This window comes from Haliotis cracherodii, unplaced genomic scaffold, assembly GCF_022045235.1.
Source record: "Haliotis cracherodii isolate W230 unplaced genomic scaffold, xgHalCrac1.p SCAF_9, whole genome shotgun sequence".
NCBI classification, from domain to species: Eukaryota; Metazoa; Mollusca; class Gastropoda; order Lepetellida; family Haliotidae; genus Haliotis; species Haliotis cracherodii.
Window position 1 is genome coordinate 32,139,968 of NW_027266343.1, and position 22,656 is coordinate 32,162,623.

At 37.2% G+C, this 22,656-nt stretch overlaps 1 protein-coding gene across 3 annotated transcripts in view; it reads left to right on the forward strand.

Annotated features, from left to right (window-relative positions):
- The window catches only part of LOC139453334 (protein mono-ADP-ribosyltransferase PARP14-like), an 84,850-nt gene that overhangs the window by 16,816 nt on the left and 45,378 nt on the right, over positions 1-22,656 (forward strand). For all 3 annotated transcript variants that reach the window (XM_071235004.1, XM_071235006.1, XM_071235005.1), the window contains exons 5-8: positions 5,042-5,254; positions 7,197-7,445; positions 14,892-16,085; positions 19,336-19,785. In XM_071235004.1, the coding sequence (XP_071091105.1) occupies positions 5,042-5,254; positions 7,197-7,445; positions 14,892-16,085; positions 19,336-19,785 (2,106 nt within the window). The remainder of the gene's footprint in view (positions 1-5,041; positions 5,255-7,196; positions 7,446-14,891; positions 16,086-19,335; positions 19,786-22,656) is intronic.

A 22,656-nucleotide genomic window follows, 5' to 3' on the forward strand; every position in this document is an offset into this window, starting at 1 on the left:
ATGTGTTGATAAAAGTGGAAAAACTCTGAGGCTTGATACATTTGATATCAAAAGACACGGGGTGAGATTTTATTTATCCTCCAACATCATTCTTCCAACATTTTCAGTTTGTAGACAGTAATAAGCAGTGTCTTAAGTGTAAAAAGTACTGCTAACAGCTTCAGTAGCAGAGCCTTTAGTGATGTCATTTGATTGTGACATCATGGTAACCAATGACATCACTATTATCTGCAAAGCATTGTGATGAAATTTCATTGCAACCATATCTACAATGTAGATATGACTTGATCTCACCCAAGCATATCTCCTGTGGGAGCCAGTTTTGGATGATAAATCATGTTTCTCTCATCGAGTCACAGGTAAAAGGCAATATTTTCAACTAAAAACATTGTTTAGCTCACCATGATGTATCGTTTAGCTCACCTTAATATATCATCGCTGTGAGATCATGTTCTGTGCCATTGCTGTCAACTCAGCATAACCACCACATGAGCTTACTAAATAGTCCATATCGCAGGACATCAATCTCCTGCAATTCCAACCACTGATAATCTCTTGACACATCTTGTCCTTACGAAATGGCTACCATGAGTGGATGCAGAAAGACATTTTACTTGTTTGGGTCACATGTGTGAGTTATCTTTACTTCGAAGAGTATATTTGAGCGTAAATGTGGTCCCCCTGAACATTATTCTGTTTGAATCAATATAACAGTAGTTTTGTTCCTGTGGATTTTTTTACCTCGGGTATATTGTTCCACGGGAACATAACTCCTGTTATATCGATTCAAACAGAATAAATGTTCAGGGGGAACATATTTACACTCAAATATACAGATATAAGTTGAATTATAACTTATGAATACCCAGCTGGAGACAACGTAACTGTGGTAACCAGGGAATGGAATGTAATGTAACATGTGAAATAAGACAAACATATCTTGTAGTTCCACATACAGTGTTTGTATGCTATTGCATAAGGGTGTGTTGTATTACCGGTATACCAGTGTATTGTGGTGCAAATCTTCAGCAATACGTATTGCGATACGTTTGTAAATGTAGCAATATATTGGGGCAGAAATAAATCAGTATATTGATGTGTTCCTTATCAATATGGAGATAGAAAATAGTATCTTTCTGATACAACTTGCCTCTGACGATTTTTCTATCAATTAACGTGTACACATCGTGACTATCAAGCTCCCTTTGATTTGTTTTCATTCTTTAATCTCTTTATCATACATTTCTTCACTGAAAAGGAAAAATAGTGAAGGACACTGACAGACAGAATCTGACATTTATACAGGGTATAACTCTGATTAACTCATGAAAATGTAAATTGGCAATATATTGCAATACGTATTGCAATACAGGTTAAAGTATGGCAACATATTGCAATACAAAATACAGGTCAATACACAGCCCTTCTATTGCATTCTTCAATATAGCACTTACTCAGTTATAGCAGGGGGTAAAGCATGGAATGCATTGCTGAGGATTTATTGCGATTCCATGGACCATTAATATACAATGATAGTTTACATATGAGGTTACAATACACCTCTCTCTTAGTTGGATGTTACTTGGAACTTTTAACTTTTAAGAACTTGAAGTGATAAGAACATTAACATAAAATCATCTATCCTTGTGGAATAATGTTCAACTTAAAGTGCAGAATAGTCTAGGGATTATAAATCAAGTCTATTCGGTATGTTTCGGAGTTGATCAGAACGACGTAGTTTGATTACTGCAACAACTGCTTCTCTGTCCTTGGAGACAACTGTTTGGTTCCACAGGCTGGTCGATCACTACTGGCTGTGATATTTGTGGTAATGTATTGTTCATTCCTTCAGGTGACCCAGGTGTCTTCCGTCTAAGTGATGCAGGTACAATTATGGGTGGTTATGGACGATCTTCACTGACATCAGATTTGTTCCGGATGTGATCTATGTCTACATACCACACGTTCGTTGTCAAGACAAACTTGAACCACATCCAAAATTTAGAACGTACACATTTTCAGCCACTTGAATGTCTCTGTCCAAAGCATGTTCATTGTGATTTTATACCTGTTTCTGTTTGTTACTCATGTACTCTTCTACTGAGATCTGGATGCAAATTATCCAGGTGATTCGGGGTCGTTGACCGAAAGCTCGGCTAGTGATTTCCCTGCTGTGCCCTGTGTTTGTTCCTGTATCTGAATAAGAACCTGGAAATGCGTGTTTCTGTTGTACCTTCAGAGATTCATGCAATCCCTGCTTTGAAAGTCTGTATTGCACATCCAGAGAGACCATTTGTAGCAGGATGATAAGGTGCTATGCATGCTGTTCTTGTCCATACATTCCTTGAATTCATCCCAGGTGAAGCACGCTCCATTATCTGTAACAACAGTTTCTGGCAGACGATGTATCATGAACAAACTTCTCAAACAAGCCAATGTTGCTGTAATTGTAGACACATTTAGTTGTAAAACATCCATCCATTTGGAATGCACATCCTTCCTGATGCAGACAATCTACCCTTGAATGGCCCTGCAAAGTCCAGATGTAACCAGGTCCATGGCTTTTCCCGCCAGTCCCAAGGATGTAGTCTTGCCTCAGCTGGAACAGGTCTGCTCTGCTGATACACATTAGGGATCTTCACTTTCTCATCTAGAGCTGTGTCAATTTGGGCCCACACACTATCCCTCTATAGATTTTATCTCTGAAATTCCTGGATGAGCTTCATGAAGCCCATCTATGACTCTCAATTGACCTTGTGGCAATACGATCAGTTACCCCACAACACCCCACAACACTACTCTATTCTGAACTCTAAGGTCATCTTTCCTTTGCACATGTGTTCTCAAACTAATATAAAGTAGAGTCCTTTCCACACCATGTCCACATCTCTAAAACATTCATGGAAAATGCTTCCATACTTTCCAACAACATAATGGTCTCTCCCGGAAGAGGTTTGACTGACACTGTCTGATCTGGGGGCAGTCGACTTAAACAATCTGGTTTTGCAAGTTTTGAGCCTGGCTGGTATACGTTTTAGTTGGTTGGATGGTTGGTTTGTTGTTTAATGCCGCACTCAGCATATTCCAACTATATGACAGCAGTCTGTAAATAATCAAATCTGGACCAGACAATTCAGTGATTGATATCATGAGCATCGATCCATGCAATTGGGATCGATGACATGCATCAACCAAGTCAGCAAGCCTGACCACCTGATCCCGTTAGTCGCCTTTTATGACAAGCATAGTCACCTTTTACGGCAAGCATGGGTTGCTGAAGACCTATTCTACCCCGGAATCTTTACGTTTTAGTCATAACCAGACAACATCAATGCCTGTCGCTGAAGTTGCGCTAATGCCATGGGAGGTATGGCCTTCTGTGGGTCTAGCAAACCCATGAGAGGTTGGTGGTCCTATTCAATCTGAAACTTCCGACCAAATAGATACTGATGGAACTTTTTCGTTCCAAATATATATCGCATGGACTTCCAAGTCCAACTGTGAGTTGTTTCTTTCAGCTGCAGACAGTGATATAGAAGTGTTTACTATTGGCTATTCCATCCTATCTTCCATGACTCTGGATAGCACTGCACCTACCCTGTAGGGAGAGACATCACATGCTGGTGTCAGGCGCTCTTTGGGGTTATAGCTATAGTGAACTAGTAACTTACAAGATGACAGGTGTAACTTGACCTTCTGGAAAGCCTCCTGTTCTATCCTGGTCCATTTCCATGGTGTATCGTACCTGAGGAGGCAATGCAATGGAGCAAGCGTTGCTACCAGGTTTGGTAGAAATCTTTTGTGATACTAGACCCTGCCCAAGAAATGACAGGTCATTCACATTTTTATCACCATGCTTTCCCTTTGTCATCAAGGGGATATAATCCCTCAGCATCTATTCTGTGTCCCAGATACTCTACAGACAAACTCTGGAATGTGCACTCAGTAGCCTTGAGCCTGAGCCTTACTGAATCTAGCACAGTCTTCAAGATTTTTTGCAAAACTCTATTTCATCTACCCCTGTCATGAGAATGTCATCTAAGTAGACACATACATGTGGAATGTCATGAAGCAGATCCATAGTACGCTGGGGATTTCAAATGGTAACAGATGGTATTGGAACAACCCTCGATGTGCGTTTATTGTTGTCAGCTTCCTAAATTCCCCATCAAGAACAAGTTGCAGATAAGAATTGCTCATGTCAAGCTTGGTGAAGGTCTTTCCATCAAAGGGGTGGTCGGGTAGCCTAGTAGTTAAAGCATTTGCTCGTCACGCTGAAGACCCGGGTTCGATTCCTGACATGGGTACAATGTGTGAAGCTCATTTCTGGTGTCCATGCCATGATATTGCTGGAATATTGCTGAAAGCGGCGTAAAACCATACTCACTCACAGACTCTTTCCACCAGGCAATGATGCGAACAGGTCTTGTATCCTGGGAATTTGGTAGATGTCAGGTTTTGCCACCTGAATTACGGTCAGTTTATAGACCCACATATAAGAATTGACAAGTCAGTCTTTACTACCGGTACAATTGGAGCAGCCCAGTCTGACATGCACATTTCCTCTTGCCTTTTCCAATCTGTCAAGTTCATTTCCAACCTTCTTTCTCAATGCATGAGCAGCCTTTGGATGCTAATAAAAATCTTTGCATAATCACCATAGAGCAGTTTATTTTCACTGAACACATCTGAGTAATCAGAGACCAAATCTTTCATTTCCTCATTCTTAACCCTGAGGACATTTCCCCAATCCAGTTTAAAGTGTGAAAGCCAGTCTCTACCAAATAAATTCCACAACTAGAATCAGAATCTCCAGTGTCTGTTTCCCATATGTTGCTTCCACATCCACATAGCCTAGGATCGGAATCCTAGCACCTCTATACGCTCTCAACGTAATTTCGGAAGTACTACCCAACAGTGACATTTTTAGTAGTTTTAAGTCAACGTTTGGTCATGAGTGTGCATAATAATTGTAAGATTATTTATTAATTTGATCTCTTTCATTTTATCCACTGAAGATTGAATGTTATTGCTTGTTTAGTTGCAGGAAGTGCAAGTGATGGCCAACATACCAGTCCTATTGACCAAGAGGATTCCCAACAGGGTGTCACACTGAAGGTGTCCAATCTAAACCCTGAAACCCCCAAAGAAGACCTCATAAACTTCCTAGAAGCCCTTTGCAATGTTGATGTGGAGCAGATCAAATACACTGAAGAGAAAGACATTGCTGTTGTCACCTTTCAGGGCAGTGTTGGTGCGTTGAGATTGTCATTCTACGATTACATCAATGATAATTATATCATGACCCTATGGAGTATCATGCTCGGTTTCATCCCGAGACTCCAATATCAGACAGAGCCCAACAGGTAGAGGTCGGATATTGGCAAAGGGATGATGCTGGATGTATTCGTCGCCACTCGCCCCTTTCCATAACCGCAAGAAGACTCGTCCCCCTATCGATGAATATTTTGTGCGAAAATACGACAAAGCAATCAGAATGCGAGGATGACCTCAAATTCTGTGGACAAAGAATCCCTCAGAAATAATTTTTGATTTTACACATGTCTTGCATCTAAAAATATACCCTAGATACAGTTACACGTGTTCAATCATACTGTATAATACCGTAAGTCCCGATGTGTTTTAAATAGCATCTTGCATATAGATTACTTAGGGGAAATTCTTTTAACTATACCCGTTTGCGCTTAGACGGAAACCAGTCGTAAAAATGGCCACGAGAGTGGCATTAGTCGCTATTCGGCTTGTCCCGGAATAACATGATTTGGTCACTAATGTGCTGGTTGATGATATGGAAATCTATGGGGTTATATTATTTTTATCACTAATGCTGACTGCCCCTTTGACATTTTCAGGTTTTATTTCTTTATGCACACCCTGGTATATATTTTAGTTTGCCACTATTAAGTAGATGCCAATGCACACTGTATATGAATAGAGATGTCTCTCGTACTCTCTTCATCTGTCAGTCTTCCTTTTTCTTAAATTAATTGGTCTAGTTCCATTATCCTGTTGGAAAGGGAATGTGAGATCTTGCATGAAAGGTATTGCTGCCACTGATGTGACATCATTTCAACGATGTAATAATCCAAACTATCGTAATATCGACTCGACCCGTGTCTAGGTTGACAGTGACAGTCTATAGCAATCTATGAATTTACCTTGGTGTCTATTTGACACATCTTTAATAACCTTTCAATAATTGATCAATGATGACCAACACATATAACCACCACAGGCTCATTAACAACTTCCGAAATCTCTCCTGTCACGTTTATCGTATCGGCCATTTTGACGTCTTGTACTTGATGTAAATGTATTATGACCGGCTGTCATTGTGACTGACTTACTGAGGTAGTTCTTAACAGACCTTCCTCATCTAATGGTGATATTATTTGAATACATGTGTTGCGTAAGATGTTTCTAAAGAGCAAGTTGTGCATACATACGCTCATATCACATCCCTTATTGAGGAACTATTATATTCTGTGATATACCTTGTTGTTGTCAGTGTAAACATGAAATCACACGTACTAAATAAAATTGTGCATACATCTTGGATTACATCCTTGGCGGTAAGAAATTGTGATAAAAATTTATAAGAATTGACTTTCACTTTGTTTGAGTTCATAGGAGTATTAAAAAGTATTAGCTTTTCAGATTTAATCATTTCTTTTCTCAGGCTGTAGATGATGTAATTATTAATGAGACAGGAAGTGCATGCATATGGGTCCTTTTTAGGCTAGTAAAATGCAAGTTCCTTTCGATCAGGAATTAGGTAGTATTGTATGTACTATACATGCTTCTCAAACAGAAGGTAATTCAATCAGACTAGAAATTACTGCTGGTATGTTTAATGCTTACTGGAACCACTTGCACAATGCGATCTTAGCACTACGGCTATTGTAAGCCTACCGGTATGTTAAAGTATGGGAGTTACAATCATCTTAGCGCTAAGATCACTTTGTACAAGTGGGCCCTAGGGCTTTGAGGAGTGTTTGTAGGGGAACATTCTGTTTTTGCAGGGACTTGCAACTTGACTTCATGTCTCTTCAAAGTACCTTTTTCAAACACTTGATATGAATCAGTGTAAAGTGTATTGATGACAGACCAATGTGCAGACAGTGACACATTCATGTCTGCAATTGTGTTTGAAAGATGTCAATCATTTGCTTCAGATTTTCAACAAGTGAAAGGTCAGCACAGTAAAAAGAAGAGGCGTGTGAATGGTCATCTGGTTGAATTGGCACCATTAGGATCTACTCACAAGCTATCCGTGAAAGGCCATAGTAAAGAACTAACACCAGCCTCACTACAGAAGTACTTTGAGAGTCCAGACTCTGGAAATGACCTTGAAGTACCAATTGAAGATGTATATGAACGACAGGATGAAGACTATTTTGTTGTCACTTTCAAGGATTCAGAAGGTACAGTATGCAGTATCCATCCTTTGGACCCCAAGAAACACGATCACATTGGCTGCCTGATCAATTGTGCTAGCATGAAAGCGAAAATATAAGCTCACCTGAATGAAAGTTATTGGTCTTCATCTATTGACCATGTGTCCGTTCATGTGCACTGATACTTAAACCCCTTTCTTTACATGCCTCCATTGCATGGCAGGAGTAATGCTGTGCAGTGCCAGGCAACAATCACATAAATTTTTCTGCAAATTGTGTGGGTGGTAGGGCAGGACCATCTTCCCGAGGCAAGGGAGTTAACTGACAACAAAAGTCCAGTTTCCACCCTTGCTGAACTAGGCAGGTATTATGGAGTTACATTTTGGCTGGACTAACGAGTCCATGCATAGTCCAGTCACAATCACTGAACGAAGTCAAACTGTCATGCAGTATTTACAAAGCATCTGCACTGCCAACTCGTTCTCAGCAGACATTTTCCAAATCTTTCCATGTTTTTATTCAAGGTGCTCACGTGATTTGATGCACTTCGCGATGTAAGACCCATTTTATCACAATATAGATCTTGATTATTGATCAGATCGTCTTGACTGGGTGCCACCATTTTGTTTGAAGCAAATACAAGTGATACGAGAGGTGGAATCTGATTGGTCAATAGGAGAAGCATGGAAGGGACATAACTTGTAATAGCCACTGGTGGCCCAGGAGTTCCAGCCGAGTTCGGCAAGGGTGGAAACTGGACTTTTAAAGTCATTTAACTCCCTTGCCTCGGAATGATGGGGCAGGATATGCTTACCCAAACACCAGGTGTCATCACTAATTTTAAGTGATCAATTGATATAATTTTTACTGCTATTTTATCTTTTACGCAAATGGAATCTGATTCATTAGATAATCAAGAATGGGTATTTTGTGGCATTGACATGTTATATTTCCAAGTCTAATGAGCATTTTAATTATTTTCACATAACATGTTGTACATGTTCCGAGCTACAACACAGTGAATTTTTAATTTTGAAAACTTTAAATTGCCACCGCAGCAGCTTATGTTATAGTTAAGACACTCCTCCTTGGTTTTGGTTGAAAATGTAAAACTTTAAGTGAGGGAAAAGGCTTTTCCCGAGTTAAACCCAAAACTGAGAAGGATTGTTTTAACAAACTTAGGAACCGTCCAAATGCAAGACGTCATGTAATATTGAACATTCTTTGATCACCTGCCCTAGGTTTTGGTTTTTGGTTTGGTTTGTTGTTTTACGCCGCACTCAGCAATATTTCAGTTATATGATGGCGGTCTGTAAATAATCGAGTCTGGACCAGAGAATCCAGTGATTGATATCATGAGCATTGATCCATGCAGTTTGGATTGATGACATGCTTCAACCAAGTCAGCAACTGACCTGCAGCAGTGTCTCAGTGGGAAATCAGTGGGTTACAATACTTAACATGATGTTTAAGGTTGCAGGTTCGATTCAGCTCATTGAATTGCCATGTCAAAAGAATTGTGACTTTTATCAAGTCAAAGATCAACATTAGATGCATATCAAAAGGCTGCTTATACAATTCATCTGCAAAAATTGTTCATCTGTTCAATATTTCTTGATCAAATTGTGCACGAATACCAGATTTACCAAGAACTAGTGCCTTTTGCTGTTTAGGAATTTTGGATTTTTTAATATTTTTTTTGTTTTCATGAACCATAATGAACCTTTGTTTTTCCATATGAATCACTTATTGTTTTGTGTTATTGTCTGAAGGTACCATTCTTTAATAGTGTCATCGACTCTTTAGAACAAGTTTAAGGCAGCCTCTGAGGTCATGGGCTGAATTCTTGCACTCATTAGAACATACCATTAGCAGAGGATATGAGTATTTTATGTTTGTTAATTTTTTGTGAGAATTGTGTTTTTATTTCCTTGGATTCTTTATGAAATGACAAATGTTTTGTCACTGGATGACCTAAGGGTTCTTAAGGGGCATTCACATGGTACAACTAGTTGTTTACAATTTGTTACATGCAACACATTGCATCGTGTGAACATGCAAGTTGGACCAACTTTTGACGTATGCAACTTGTTGGGTGTGAGTTGTACGAAATAGGACATGCTCTATTTTCATGCGACAATTTGTGTGCACACAGATGATCAAGACAGGTATTAAAATATGAAACGTAATACTTAGAATAACCCCTGCAACAAATTATAACATTTGACAGCAGCATCAGTCTAATTCTCAAGGTTAAACTTTTCAGCGTTCATTGAAACTGCAGGCTTAAATTTGTGCCTGTACACTAGGTCAAGATGAGATTAGGTCCATAATACATTTCTAAAATTCAAAATACTTCATGCACATAAATACACTTCACAGTTTTGGATTCAACAGGAAAATATCTATTATGTGATGCCATTAACAACTATTTTAGGACATGAAATATGTACTGCGAAAATGTTGTAATTTTCACATTTTACCAAATCCTTATTCTCAATGTAATTCTGTGTTCGAATAACGGATACCTACATGGGAAATTCACTTACAAAATCATCAGGTGTCTGCTGTTTGTCCAAAACACTAATAATCATTCCGAAAAGACTCCAATAACCCTATGGGGGGAGGGGAACACAAAGTATGTGATCCGGACTACCAAGTTGTCAGACTTCAAATTTTGTGGAAGCCTTGTTGGCTGAATGGGTTAATTAGATATCTGACTTTGTGTGCCTCAGTTTGATTATGTGGGTTCGAATCCCGGATGGGACTCAACCCCAAAAGTACTAGAATCTGTACTCTACTAAGAAAGGGTTATCCCAAATATCACATTTTTTACCTTTGACCACTTTCCAAATAGCATTGTGTGTTCATAAGGCAAGTTATTTTTTTATTACTTGGTTAACGGATGCACCCCTCTGCAAAGTCCAAATGATGAAAAAAAATGAAAATAAAAATTACTCCTTTTTGTATTACCGCCGATCTTCACCTTAAAAAATGCATAAAAAGTTCAAACAAAAGGAATGATTTCATTTGCTTCGTGAGAATAAAGCAAAGGGAGGTCACACTGATATTTCTCGCGCGGATCCTTCTCTAATAAATGCATCTCTAATACAATCAAAGCTTGTTAACTCAAAAGCACAGTGGTGACCAGTTTAACTCTTTCAGCACTGTTGGCTGGTACACCGGCCAATAAGCCACGAGTCACCAGACACTGCAGGGTAGACTGGTCAAGTCACTTCAAAATAGTTTATAATTCTATTAATATCATTACCTGTCATATCATGCATTTATTAAATCTTATCACATTTTGCAATGTCTGAAATGCGTATTCCATTTGATTTTATCATTTTTATCAAATTTTTATTTATGAAAATTATCATACACGAGGACGGTACCATTGCTGTAATTTGATTGGCTGCCTTAGGTCAAGTGCTTATATTTGACCAATCACGAACCTTGTAGCAGATAATGTCGGTGAAACAATATAAGTTTTGTTAATGTTTACCGACAAGGCAGCCTTCGACGTATGTGTTATTCATTTTAAGCTCATGTTAGTGAGCGGACAGCCACTATCATTGGGAAATGGGTGATGACAGATAATATTTGTAATTCTTTTTAAAATAATGTTCCAACTACGTAAACCAATAAAAATAATATAGAAATAGGTAAGTGGATTTTATGAAATCTTTTATTTGCTGAAAATCATTAAATTTTCGCTTCATTGGTCCTTAATATGGACGTTATGAAAGTTTTAGCTTACATTATTTTGATTTAAACAAACTTAATTAAGTTATTAATGAATTATATAAATAATGTAATACACATAATTTTCATATTTATAAACAATAGGATTAATAATGTATGGCCAAACATGCAGTTGCAAAGATGTTTTACAAGCAGATAATTTCCTTGATAAATATTGGCTTCATCTATCACACAAGAGTCTCTGGGAACAGCATTTATCTTCTGGTTGGCCAAAATAGAAGCGTCTTTCATACATTTCCACCCAAGACATGAGTGTTGTTATATTGCCATTTGTGCACAAGCTGACCGCCAGAGATATCATATAGAAACAGGCTCCGTCCGTCCATCCATCATGTTTCGTTTCCGGAGCATAACTGAATATTTTTTCATGAAACTTTGCAAGTCTTTCAGGTACATGCTGATCTGGTGCCTTTTGCTATTTAGAAATGTTAGGAATTTATTTTTTTTACGTTTCCATGGCAACAAGATAGACTAAGGTTCTGTGAGGGTAGGGTTCATTTCTGGAGCATAATTCATAAACCGTTCAATATCTTTTCGTGAAACTTTGAACTGGTGCCTTTTACTATTTAGAAATGTTAGAATTTTATGTTTTTTTATTTTTCCATGGCAACAAGTTGAACTTTTAGAAATTAATGAATTCTTCTTTTAAATGCCCAAAAATTCAACTTGATACCCATTAAATCTGTTAGTAAGTAGTCAGTAGTAAATGTAGTAACTGGTTTTGTCAGTTTGTACTTTGATCATGTTTTTGGTGAAGAAGGTTTCATTTTTTTCTTGAACTTCATAGAAATTGTGTTTTGCAGCATTTATTTTGTTTCTTCAGGATATTTTGCATTTACATCAAGTAGATGCTCCCCTGCTGCCTTTTACACCTTACAAAATTTTGAATATTTTCAAATGTATGTATGTGATCAAATTTCACTATTGTTGACATAATATACACTTCATTTGCAGGGTAATTCCATGACAACAACCTTGGTTTGAAAAGGTTACTGTTTGTTTAGATTTAATTATGTCATAAATTCTGCAACAGGGGCGGGGGATATAGCCACATTACTGGCAAACTCTTGTTAAATGGCCCTACCTCACTTTTGAAATGAGTTTGAAATCCGTAAACCAAGAAATAAAAAAAGTGTCGCTTAAGCCTATATTCGCTTTTGAAACATCGTAAACATTCTAGAGCTGAAGCAAAAAGTTTTTGCAAATATGGATGGGATGATAATCGTTGCAAGGATTGAGGAATTAACAATTAGATACTTTGAGGATGATTTGGAAAAGTCAACAGAAATCATTCCACATGACGCCATGACTGATTGCAAAATCATGCACACTGACTGTGGTATTCGTCTAGAAACGTGTTGATTTCAGATTGATTCCGATAACTTAACTCAAATGACTGATTTATGTATATATGTTATCCTTGCTTCAAAGAAAATCCTACTCTGAACATATCTTTTCACCTTGTAAATTTCTCTGATGCTGTATAAGTACATGACTTTGTATTTAATTTAATGCCATAGAATGTATACATTTTTAATAATTTGCAGTTTGTTTAAACATTAAAATTGACATTCCTAGTCTAGTGTAACACATATCCGATATGATGCTTTGTGAATGTAACACACTGTAGACATGTTTTGGAGTACTGTGAAATATTCATTATGGCAAATGTATATAAATAGGTTAAATGAAAAAGCCACTTCAAAGTAAACTTTTTAAAGTAAATATATACCTGAAGAAAATACGTCATGTTATATTTTTATTAATATGGACAAAATTATTTGTTTTTCATTCATATTTTATATTTTGATTGGTGGAGCAATGATGTAAAATGGTTGCACCAGGTGCGCGTTTATAGGGGCCGACCATATCAGACAGTAGGCATAAAGGGTTGTGTGGTAGCTGTTGTATTGATAAGGGCTGACATTTTGTTCTTTTTGAAAATTTTCTATATTATGAACAGATAATAGTGGTTATATTATAGGGCTGGGACGATACACTAAATGTTCAATCCAATATGTATCATGATACCTTGCTTACAATCCGATACGTATCCTACTATTTGCATCTGTTGTGCATAAGCCATCTCTTTCATGGACAGGATGGTCAGATACCTGACACACTGACGATTTACAGTTTGCAGTGTCAAGTATGACACAATGGATGAAAATATTTATGTTTTTACCACTTATGTTCACTATTAACTAGTGTTTGGTATGAAAGTTATTAAAGAAAACAGTTAAGATATGAATCGATATTTGTTACTTTGTGTATGACTGTGATCGATATTAATGTATTGAGAAGTAAAATATCGCAATCTACCGATGCATCGGTGTATCATCCCACTACTGTAATATATACATTTAAATTACAGTTATAACAAACACAAAGGGACCACTGATTTTAGTTCGTAATAACCGTAGTTCGTTATAAGCTTATATATACGGCATACCGTATTTACAACAATTGACCGGGACTAAAAAATAAGTTTGTTAAATCGGTCAGTTCATTATAAAAGTAGTTAACTGTACTGTTACATTTTTGCAAACTGATTCAACGTTTTTTATAAATTGGGATAAAAACTTAAAGTACTGTATTCGACGTAATAAGCACCCCACTCTAATAAGCGCCCCAGCGATATTTGTTAATATATTGGCTAGTGAACAATTCCCATTAGCACCCTTCCAATTAACGAATGTTCACAAGACTTATTTATCCACGTATAATACGCACTCATGTTATATATGCACCCTTAATTATGGGCAATTACATTCTGGGAAAATATATCTGTTATGTATAATACGCACAGACTTTTCTTTTGTATCATTTCAGGCTGTCAGCATAAACCACGAAATTTACGATCTTTAAACTCTTTCACCAAAATTATACTCTAATAAGAGCCCCCGTTTCTAATTTTGAGACCGCCCTGGGTGCTTATTACGTCAAATACGGTATCTGGTTTCAATAACTTTGCAAGAGACAACTGACCATAGAACATTTTCTTGATTTTTATCGGACATTCTTCTGTATTATTACCAAATTTGAAATATATCTTCAGGATATTTTGGATGACAATCTGTCAGTGTTCTATAAAAGGAAACAATGTGGAATCTGGTTATCAATATTGATAACTGTTGGAACATTGAACTTGAACAAAAGTATTGTCATGACCTATAGCAAATGCTCACCATAGCTCACCATAGCAGAAAATTAGCAGAAAATTTAGTTTCACCACATAAAACAAGTAAGTTTTCAGATTGAATGTGTCACATTATACATAACCATACCATCCTGATATATAATTTTACACGATTGAGTAGAAAATTCAATACCATGCAACTCCGTTAAATTACAATGTCAGAGGCTGGCCCAGGGCCAAATGACCGCAATTTTCTCTCAGCTTTCATTTTTCAAACTTGCTTCTGAAAATTAACTCAGTACCATGATTCCAGCGGTTATGTAGTGAATCAAAAGCTGTTGGTCAATGAATTCGCCAGATTCAACTTGTATGCAACTCAATGCTGTGTGAATTCTTAGTTGTATACAAATCGTAGTACTGTGTGAATGCCCCATTAGTAACTTTTTCCATTAACTAAGTTAGTCACAAAGGTTTGTAACATGTTCTAACAATGAAAACTTGGTGAGCTGTAGTGCCATGTCACTATCTTTCCCCAGAAGCTAATATGACACATTCATTTATTCTTTCAGCTGTCCAAAGGATAGTATCAAAGGGAAGCCATCAGCTTGAAGGTGCAAATATCCTAGTCCATGAGTTTTATGAGAGTGTAGGACGTCCTGTCAGACTGTGTGAAGATGATGAAAAGGAAACTTCTGCAATAATTGACCGTTTAAAACTTGCTGAGATCCGAGTTCTTGAGAAAGATTTTATTCCCACATGGGAGAAAAAAGGTCTGAAGATCACAACTGATGGGAAGACCTCAATTGTGTTTGAAGGTCAAGCTCAGATAGTGATAGAAGCTAAGTCTAAACTTGAGTGCCTGCGAAAAGATATGTCAAAATACAGACATAGTTTGAAATTTTCCCGTTCAAAAATTTGTCTTTTGAGGAAGTTGGAAACAGAATTATATATTATGGGTAAACTTCAGGCAAGCCAGTTTTGTGGTGGCTGGCAGCTTGACAAAGATTACAGAGTCACAATAATGGCACTCTCAGGGGTAGATTTATCAGCAATGACTCACCTTCTTGAAAAATGTCTTGTAGAAAAAGAAATTGACCTGTTTGGTATTGATTACAAAAGCTTTGAAGATAGCTTTAGGGCCCAAAAGACTGGTACATGTTTTGAGTTGAGTCCTAAAAGCTCAAAGGTCCTGATCATAGCTACAGATAAGGATATTGTGAGTCTGAAGAAAGATGCTGATAGTGTTGTGGCTGCATTGCGCAAAGAAAACCAACTGATGGGGAAGGCAGTCGTCATCAAGAAAAGTGTCACAATATGCCCACTTGTTATGAGATTTGTCCTGAAGCAAAGTCAGAAATTCAATGAACATGATGTCAAGGTTTATCCCACATCTGAAAATCAGCTTTGCATCGAAGGTTCAGAGAATTTTTGTTCAAGTGTATCCAAGCATGTGAAGCATATTCAAGACAGAGTAATGACAAAAACATGGGAAGTTGAAAATGACCATGTCAAAGAACTTGAAAAAGCACAGTTAATTTCAAGTCTGGTGATGTATGTTGAGAAGGCCACCCAATGTGTTGTTGGTTTTGATGTCAAAACAGGTATCCATGAAGTGAAACAGGAGAGATGGGCAATTGGTAAGGGTCGTACCTTACATGTCGTCCAAGCTGACTGGAGACATTTGGACGTGGATGCACTTGTGATTGCAGTTGACAGTCAGTACCAACCCCTTGATGAAGTATCAAGACAAGTACTCAAAGAAGGTAGTAAAACAAGTTCTGTCACAATGTCATTTTATTTTGTTAATTTAGGTCCATCACCTAGTTAACCTTGAAACATGTAATTGACAGAGCAACCCACACAGAAGCAGCTCATCAGCATAAATTTCATTATTTGGTATATGTGTAGTTAGCAGTGGGGCTCATCAACACAAATGTTCTGTTTTTTCGTTCAGTATTAAGTTTTGTGCTTTGCACTTTGACCCAGGTACATGTTCTAACTTCTCTCAAAATAAATTTTCTCATGATGTTAATATCCCCTTAGAAACCCCTTGGCCAATGATGCTGAAACTTCATATGCTTGCTCCCACCACTGATGTCAATTGAATTTGATCCAGAAGTTTGAATCCGATTTTCAATTTGGCCACCATCGCTGCTATATTAAAAACAATTTTGTATGGCCATTGTCGGCCATTTTGTTTTAATGTGTAATGACGTTTGGGTGATGTGTAGTTACCAGTTGGTAGTTTGGCTCTACACATATGTTCCATTATTTGTGATGTTTTTAAGTTTGACCTTGATTTGACGTTTACGCTTTGATCATAGTGAAATCTGAATATTTTCATTGCCATTACTCTGTTACAGCTGTTATGTTTCAAAACGTAAAGCAATTTGATATTTGTGAAGTGGGCCTCAAGGCACAGGCTAAATATCATCTCCTCATAAACGAGTTGACCAATTAAGACTTCACATATACTTGTTCCCACCAAGAAAGATGACGTCTGAATTTTTTCAAGAGGTTTAAATATGTGATTTTCGATATGGCCAGCATGTCAACATGTGAAGGCCAAACTGTATGAACGTCGGAGCTTAAAAAATAAAATATAATATAATATATTATGGCAACAAGTTAGACTTTGACTCTGTTGATAGTGGTGTGTTTGTGTGTTTATGTATACTTGTCAGGGGTACACAAAGTACATGATCTAGACTACCAGATGTCAGACTTTCATTTTGTGGAAGCCTCGGTAGATGAGTGGGTTAGATCGCTTACTCTGTGCGCTGGCGATTAAGTGCCTCAATCTGGCAGTATGGGTTCGAATCCCGGATGGGACTCAACCACCAAAAGTACTGAGAAAGTGTTATCTGAAAAATAACATTTGTTGCCATGGTTGAGTTCTCCCACTATCCAATGCTTGTTAACCAAGTGTTTAGATGGACCAGTTCTGATCTTACCGCATTTGTCAGACACCTCATGAGAATATAGGAGAAATAAATTAAATGACTTCATTGTGTTTCATTGGCTTTAATAGCCATATAAACAATTCAACAAGGTGTAATGTATTACTATATCATTTTGCACTTTGTTTCCGCTCAATAGTGTCAATGCAATTTCTGTACATGTCTTAATGACATATCTCCAGTGAACACATAATTTCATAATCAGGTCATTCCACAGACTAAAACATGCTATTCTCTTCAATAGTATATATATTAAATCATAAAAGTTCTTTTTTGAATGTTGATTCTGCTTCTCATTTTGGATACTATTAGATCATATAGATGCAAAATTTTATTCTTTTTATTAATTTTATATAAAACAAAACACTTTAAAAATCTGTACATTACAAAATTGGAGACGTATTCACATTGGTTTGCCTTTTGTGTTGACTATATAATCAAGCTCTATACCAGTAAACTTTAAAAAACCACACTGCAACATACATCAGAACTAATTCTGAGAATGATTCTCACTCGTTAAGATTTATATGGTAATAAAATTTCATGTTGATTTCTTAAGTTTTTTTATAAATTAATATTGTGCAAACTAAGTTGCTGAGTATTTTTGTATAACTTTACTAAACAGAGGTTACAATAAGTATGTCAAACAAATAAATGCATAACTCAATTTGTGATAAAAGCATGTGTCAATATTGCCACTTTGGGCAGAATCACCTAATCATATTCTTGCTGTAGAGGTGATGCTGAAAGTGTACCTGGGGCAGACGTATATCCTCGATGTAACAGAGTCAACTTTCTGAAAACCTGCCATGTTTGTGACAAATTCAGATATCAGATGTGACAGTATATGCACAATTTAATTGGTAAAAACATGTAAATTAACATAAAATGTTTCATTCATTTGATCTAAATTACACAGAGGATTAAGTCTCTTAGGACTGGTCCATTACAACAAGAGGTGGACCCGTGAAGATCCGGGATAGAATAGGTCTTCAGCAACCCATGTTTGCCTTAAAACAACTATGCTTGTCAAAAGAGGCGACTAATGGGATCGGGTAGCCAGACTCACTGATTTGGTTGACTGCATGTCATTGTATCCCAATTGCATGGGTTGATGCTCATGATGTCAATCACTAGATTGTCTGATCCAGACTCGACTATTTACTGCTGTCATATAGTTGGAATAATGCTGAGTGTTGCGTTAAACAACATACAAACAAACCAAACAAGAGGTAAATCTTATATGTTTGACAAGTCATCTCTATTCCACTGTCTAACAACTCATTCAAATCAGATCTAAGTTCTTGCTGATGCTGAACAAAGATCTGAGGACATCCCATTAGGGGTCACGTCAGAACGACCTTTTGCGAACTTTCACCAACTACTGTAATGACTAACAAGAAGTCGACATCAGCCAATTAGAAAGCAGCTTTCTTGAGCTTTACGGCACTTGTTTCAACCAGGTGACTTACATATCAAACTACACTTGAAAAATATGTTGACACAGTTCTCAATTAAAATTTTGAAAACTGAACAAACGAACATTTGTGGATGTCTAATATATGGTTGAGATTGTATGGCAGTGCTTCCCACGTACTGTGCAACGCCTCCTGTGTTCAAATGTTTATCCCAAGGAAGCAAGAGATAGACGATAATTTTGACGGAATAAGTCTATGGGCCGAAACTGTTGTTCAGAATATCCCATGTTAATGTTTTCGAGGTTGCATGATCAGAAAGTGCATTCTGACTGTCACTTTCATGATCTGGTAAGCGATGATTTGATTGGTCAGATGAAAGGTCATTCTGACATGACCCGTAATGGGATATCCTCAGATCTTTGTTTAGATATAGCGAGAACTAAGATCTTATTTTAATGAGATAACAACTAGGATATCTGACAAATGGGGTTGATAGGTTAATTCACCAGTGGTACGGATGGTGGTCGAATGATCTGTGCATTCAGTAAAATCATGTTAATATTTGATATTAGGTGTAGCTCTTGGTGTGTAAATGTATGATGATGGTGATAATGTTTGCTTGGTTTTTTTTAAAGCTGGAGGACACACAAGACCTGAGATTGCAGAGAATCAGTTCAAAAGATCAGCAATATTGTCAAATGGAGACACAGTGTCAACATCTTATGGATCTCCAGGTTGTGTGAAAGCCCTACTGCTTCTGTGCATATCAATCCAAGGCCATGATGACGTTGCTGACAGAATGTCATTTTCAAAAGCAATCCAAAATTGTCTTGTGACGTGTGACCTGAAACAGTTTTGTTCCTTGGCTATTCCAGCATTCAAATTGTCTTTAGGACTGAATGATCATAATATGGCACAAGACATTTTGAAATCTCTGCAATCCTATTTTAGTGATGGTACATCACAGTCCATCAAGAATGTGGTACTGCTCAGTGAAGATAAATATGCTTACACTGCATGTCTTGAAACTGCTAAAATATTCCTGCCTGAAACCAAGAAAACAATTTCAAGCAGAAGAAATAGAGGTAGGTGTGAAAAATAGTTGGATCATATTTTGTTGTGACAAATTCTGATAGTTTTGTATATTTGCATATTAGTTTAAGTTAATACAGTTATTATGTGAAGTCATTAGATTAGACGCATCACTCATTATCACCCGTCACACACACACACACACATACACACACACATACACACACACACACACACAGAGATATGGTGTCTTTATGGTTTTGATATCTGATGCATTTACCTATTTGACTTTTACTTGTTTCTCCAGGAGAACACTTTGCATGTGTTGTGATGGGTGTTAGCAGAGGTTAAGGATACGCTTACCTTTTCATAACACATATTGTCATCGCAGTTTGATGGCAGTTCAAAACACATGCTTATGATATAGTGGGACTCGTACAATGGACTCTGATTTTAGAAGCGATTGCTTATAATTATGGAAAGGGTTTTGTCACTTGTATTTAAATGTTACCAATTTTGCTCCAAAAGAATTTTGCAACACAAAGAACATCGTTGAATGTATCATATATTCAGTGATCCACAAAGCCATCAAATGAAGATATATTAGTAAAGTTAAGAAAAGTCGTGTGAGCTTGTGTCATGGCCTGTTTGTCTGTCGTCCATTGTAAGCATCTTCACGTCAGAAACTTCACATACCAATCATGGCACCCCACTTTGTGAGGTGTGAATTCCATTTCCAATATGGCCACCACATCAGCCATAATGGGAAACCTATACATAGCTATTATTCAGCTATTTTTGTTCAATGTGTGTTATGCAATTTGGTAGTGGGGCTCAAGTGTGTGTTATTTACAATATTTTAAATTTTAACCTTCATTTGACCTTTGACCTTCGACCATAGTGCAAGCTTAAACTGCTTAAGGCCACTACACGGCCATTTGTTTTCAAAATTTTATCAAATTTGGTGCATATGTGCTATTTTTTCGATATAGCTATTAGCATTTCCATCCGCTGTCCGCTTTCCAGTGAAGAAATCCAAAACGAGTGAATATTTCTCGTTGCAATTTGCTATACAGATCTATCTAGTGGTGAACTGGTGCCTTTTGATGACTTAGATTTTCATTTTAAATTTTTTATATTGTTTTCATGCAGACAAGCTGGACTTCATTAAAAATGAGAGTGGTGCATGTTTACGGAGCAGAACTCCAAATCAGTTGAATATTTGTAGATGAAACTTGTTCTACAGATCAGTCTCGTGGTGAACCGGTGCCTTTAAATGATATTGGATGTTGAAAAATACTGATAAACATTATTTCTTTATTCACTGAACTGAAGATATCCAATGGCAATGAACCAATCGTGGGTATAAGTAGGCAAATTCAATTTCTGTATTCATCTCCTGATGATTCGTTTAACCTATTCTTTAATGACTGGCAGAGTTTAACTTTGGCTTATGTGTGTTTCCTCAAGGTGATGTCATATTTCAAACTATTAGATGTTTGTGTTAGGTTCAAGTCCACAGTGTTTATGCAGAAAATATCTGAAAATCAGTGCTGACAGCAACTTTGTGTCTATCTTTGTTGATATTTTAAAGTGTTGTCATAGCACTATTTTTTTCATCTCACCTGACTCAAAGTCTAATGGGGCCAAGGCTGGCCCAGTCGTCTAAGGCGCTGTGGTTTGATGTGCAGAGTTACGTCCCTTGGGCATGCCAGAAACCTATGATTGTGGTTTCGAACCCTGGTTCGCCATGATTATGTTTCTAGGTTTGTCAGCACCATACCCGTGCTCGTGGGTTTCACCGAAGTGGTAAACATCTGAAGCCTGCATCACTTTGGGCTTTCCTCCAACATTTAAGCTGACACGCTGTGATATAACTGGAATAATGTCACTCACTCACTCAAAGTCTAAGTCATGTTGAATTGTCTATCATCTGATTGTCCAATTGGCATCAAAGTATATTCCTTATGACATCACCTCTTAAACCATAGGGGCGGTGGAGTAGCTAAGTGGTTAAAGCGTTTTGATCGTCATGTCGAAGACCCAGGTTTGATTCCCCATATTTGCACAAAGTTTGAAGCCCATTTCTGGTGACCCCGCTGTGATATGGCAGGAATATATTGCTAAAAGCGCTGTGCAATCATAGCCACTCGCTCACTCACTCACTTTAAAACCATATGAAGCTCAAACTGTCCATGGATGATTAGACGTATTGTGCCTTTTCGCACAGAATTTCTATCCAATTTGAAAAATATTTCAGTATGTAATGCAGGCTGACATAGTTATCCATCTTCCACAAAGGAAATTATGAAATAGTGCATTTAAAAATATAATAAAAGAAGCACAATATGGATGTTTGCTTTTTGGGAGCATGATACTCATGTAGTCGGTATAATGCTCCCCAGCCCAAGGAGGTGTCATGTTTACCCAAATTTTTTCCTGAAACTACATAAAAACAATATTAGTGGAGATGTAAAACATTTAATGTTTTCAACGGAATGGAGTAACATCATCTGCGCATGTGCAAGCGCACATGGCAACATTTCTTACACACTTGTACAGTGAAGTAACAGTGCTTTCATATACAATCTGTAATCATAAATCTTATATATATATATGATACATGAAACTTGGAATAAAACTTGGATTACTTCTTATATCCTCAATCTTACATCTTGACTCAAGGGTATCTTTAACATTGCATTCTTAGTACTTAAGCTTAACCCTTAACTTAGACTTGACATTCACAAGCTTCTTCACTGTTATGACAAAGTAAGAATATCATGTATAGGCTTATTGTCTTGAACAACTATCACTTGCCTAACATTCAAATATTGACCAGAGTTCTGACCCATTATGCAACTTCATAAACATTGACAAACTTTCATTAAACATATGAACATGAACTGGAAATAACTTGAAAT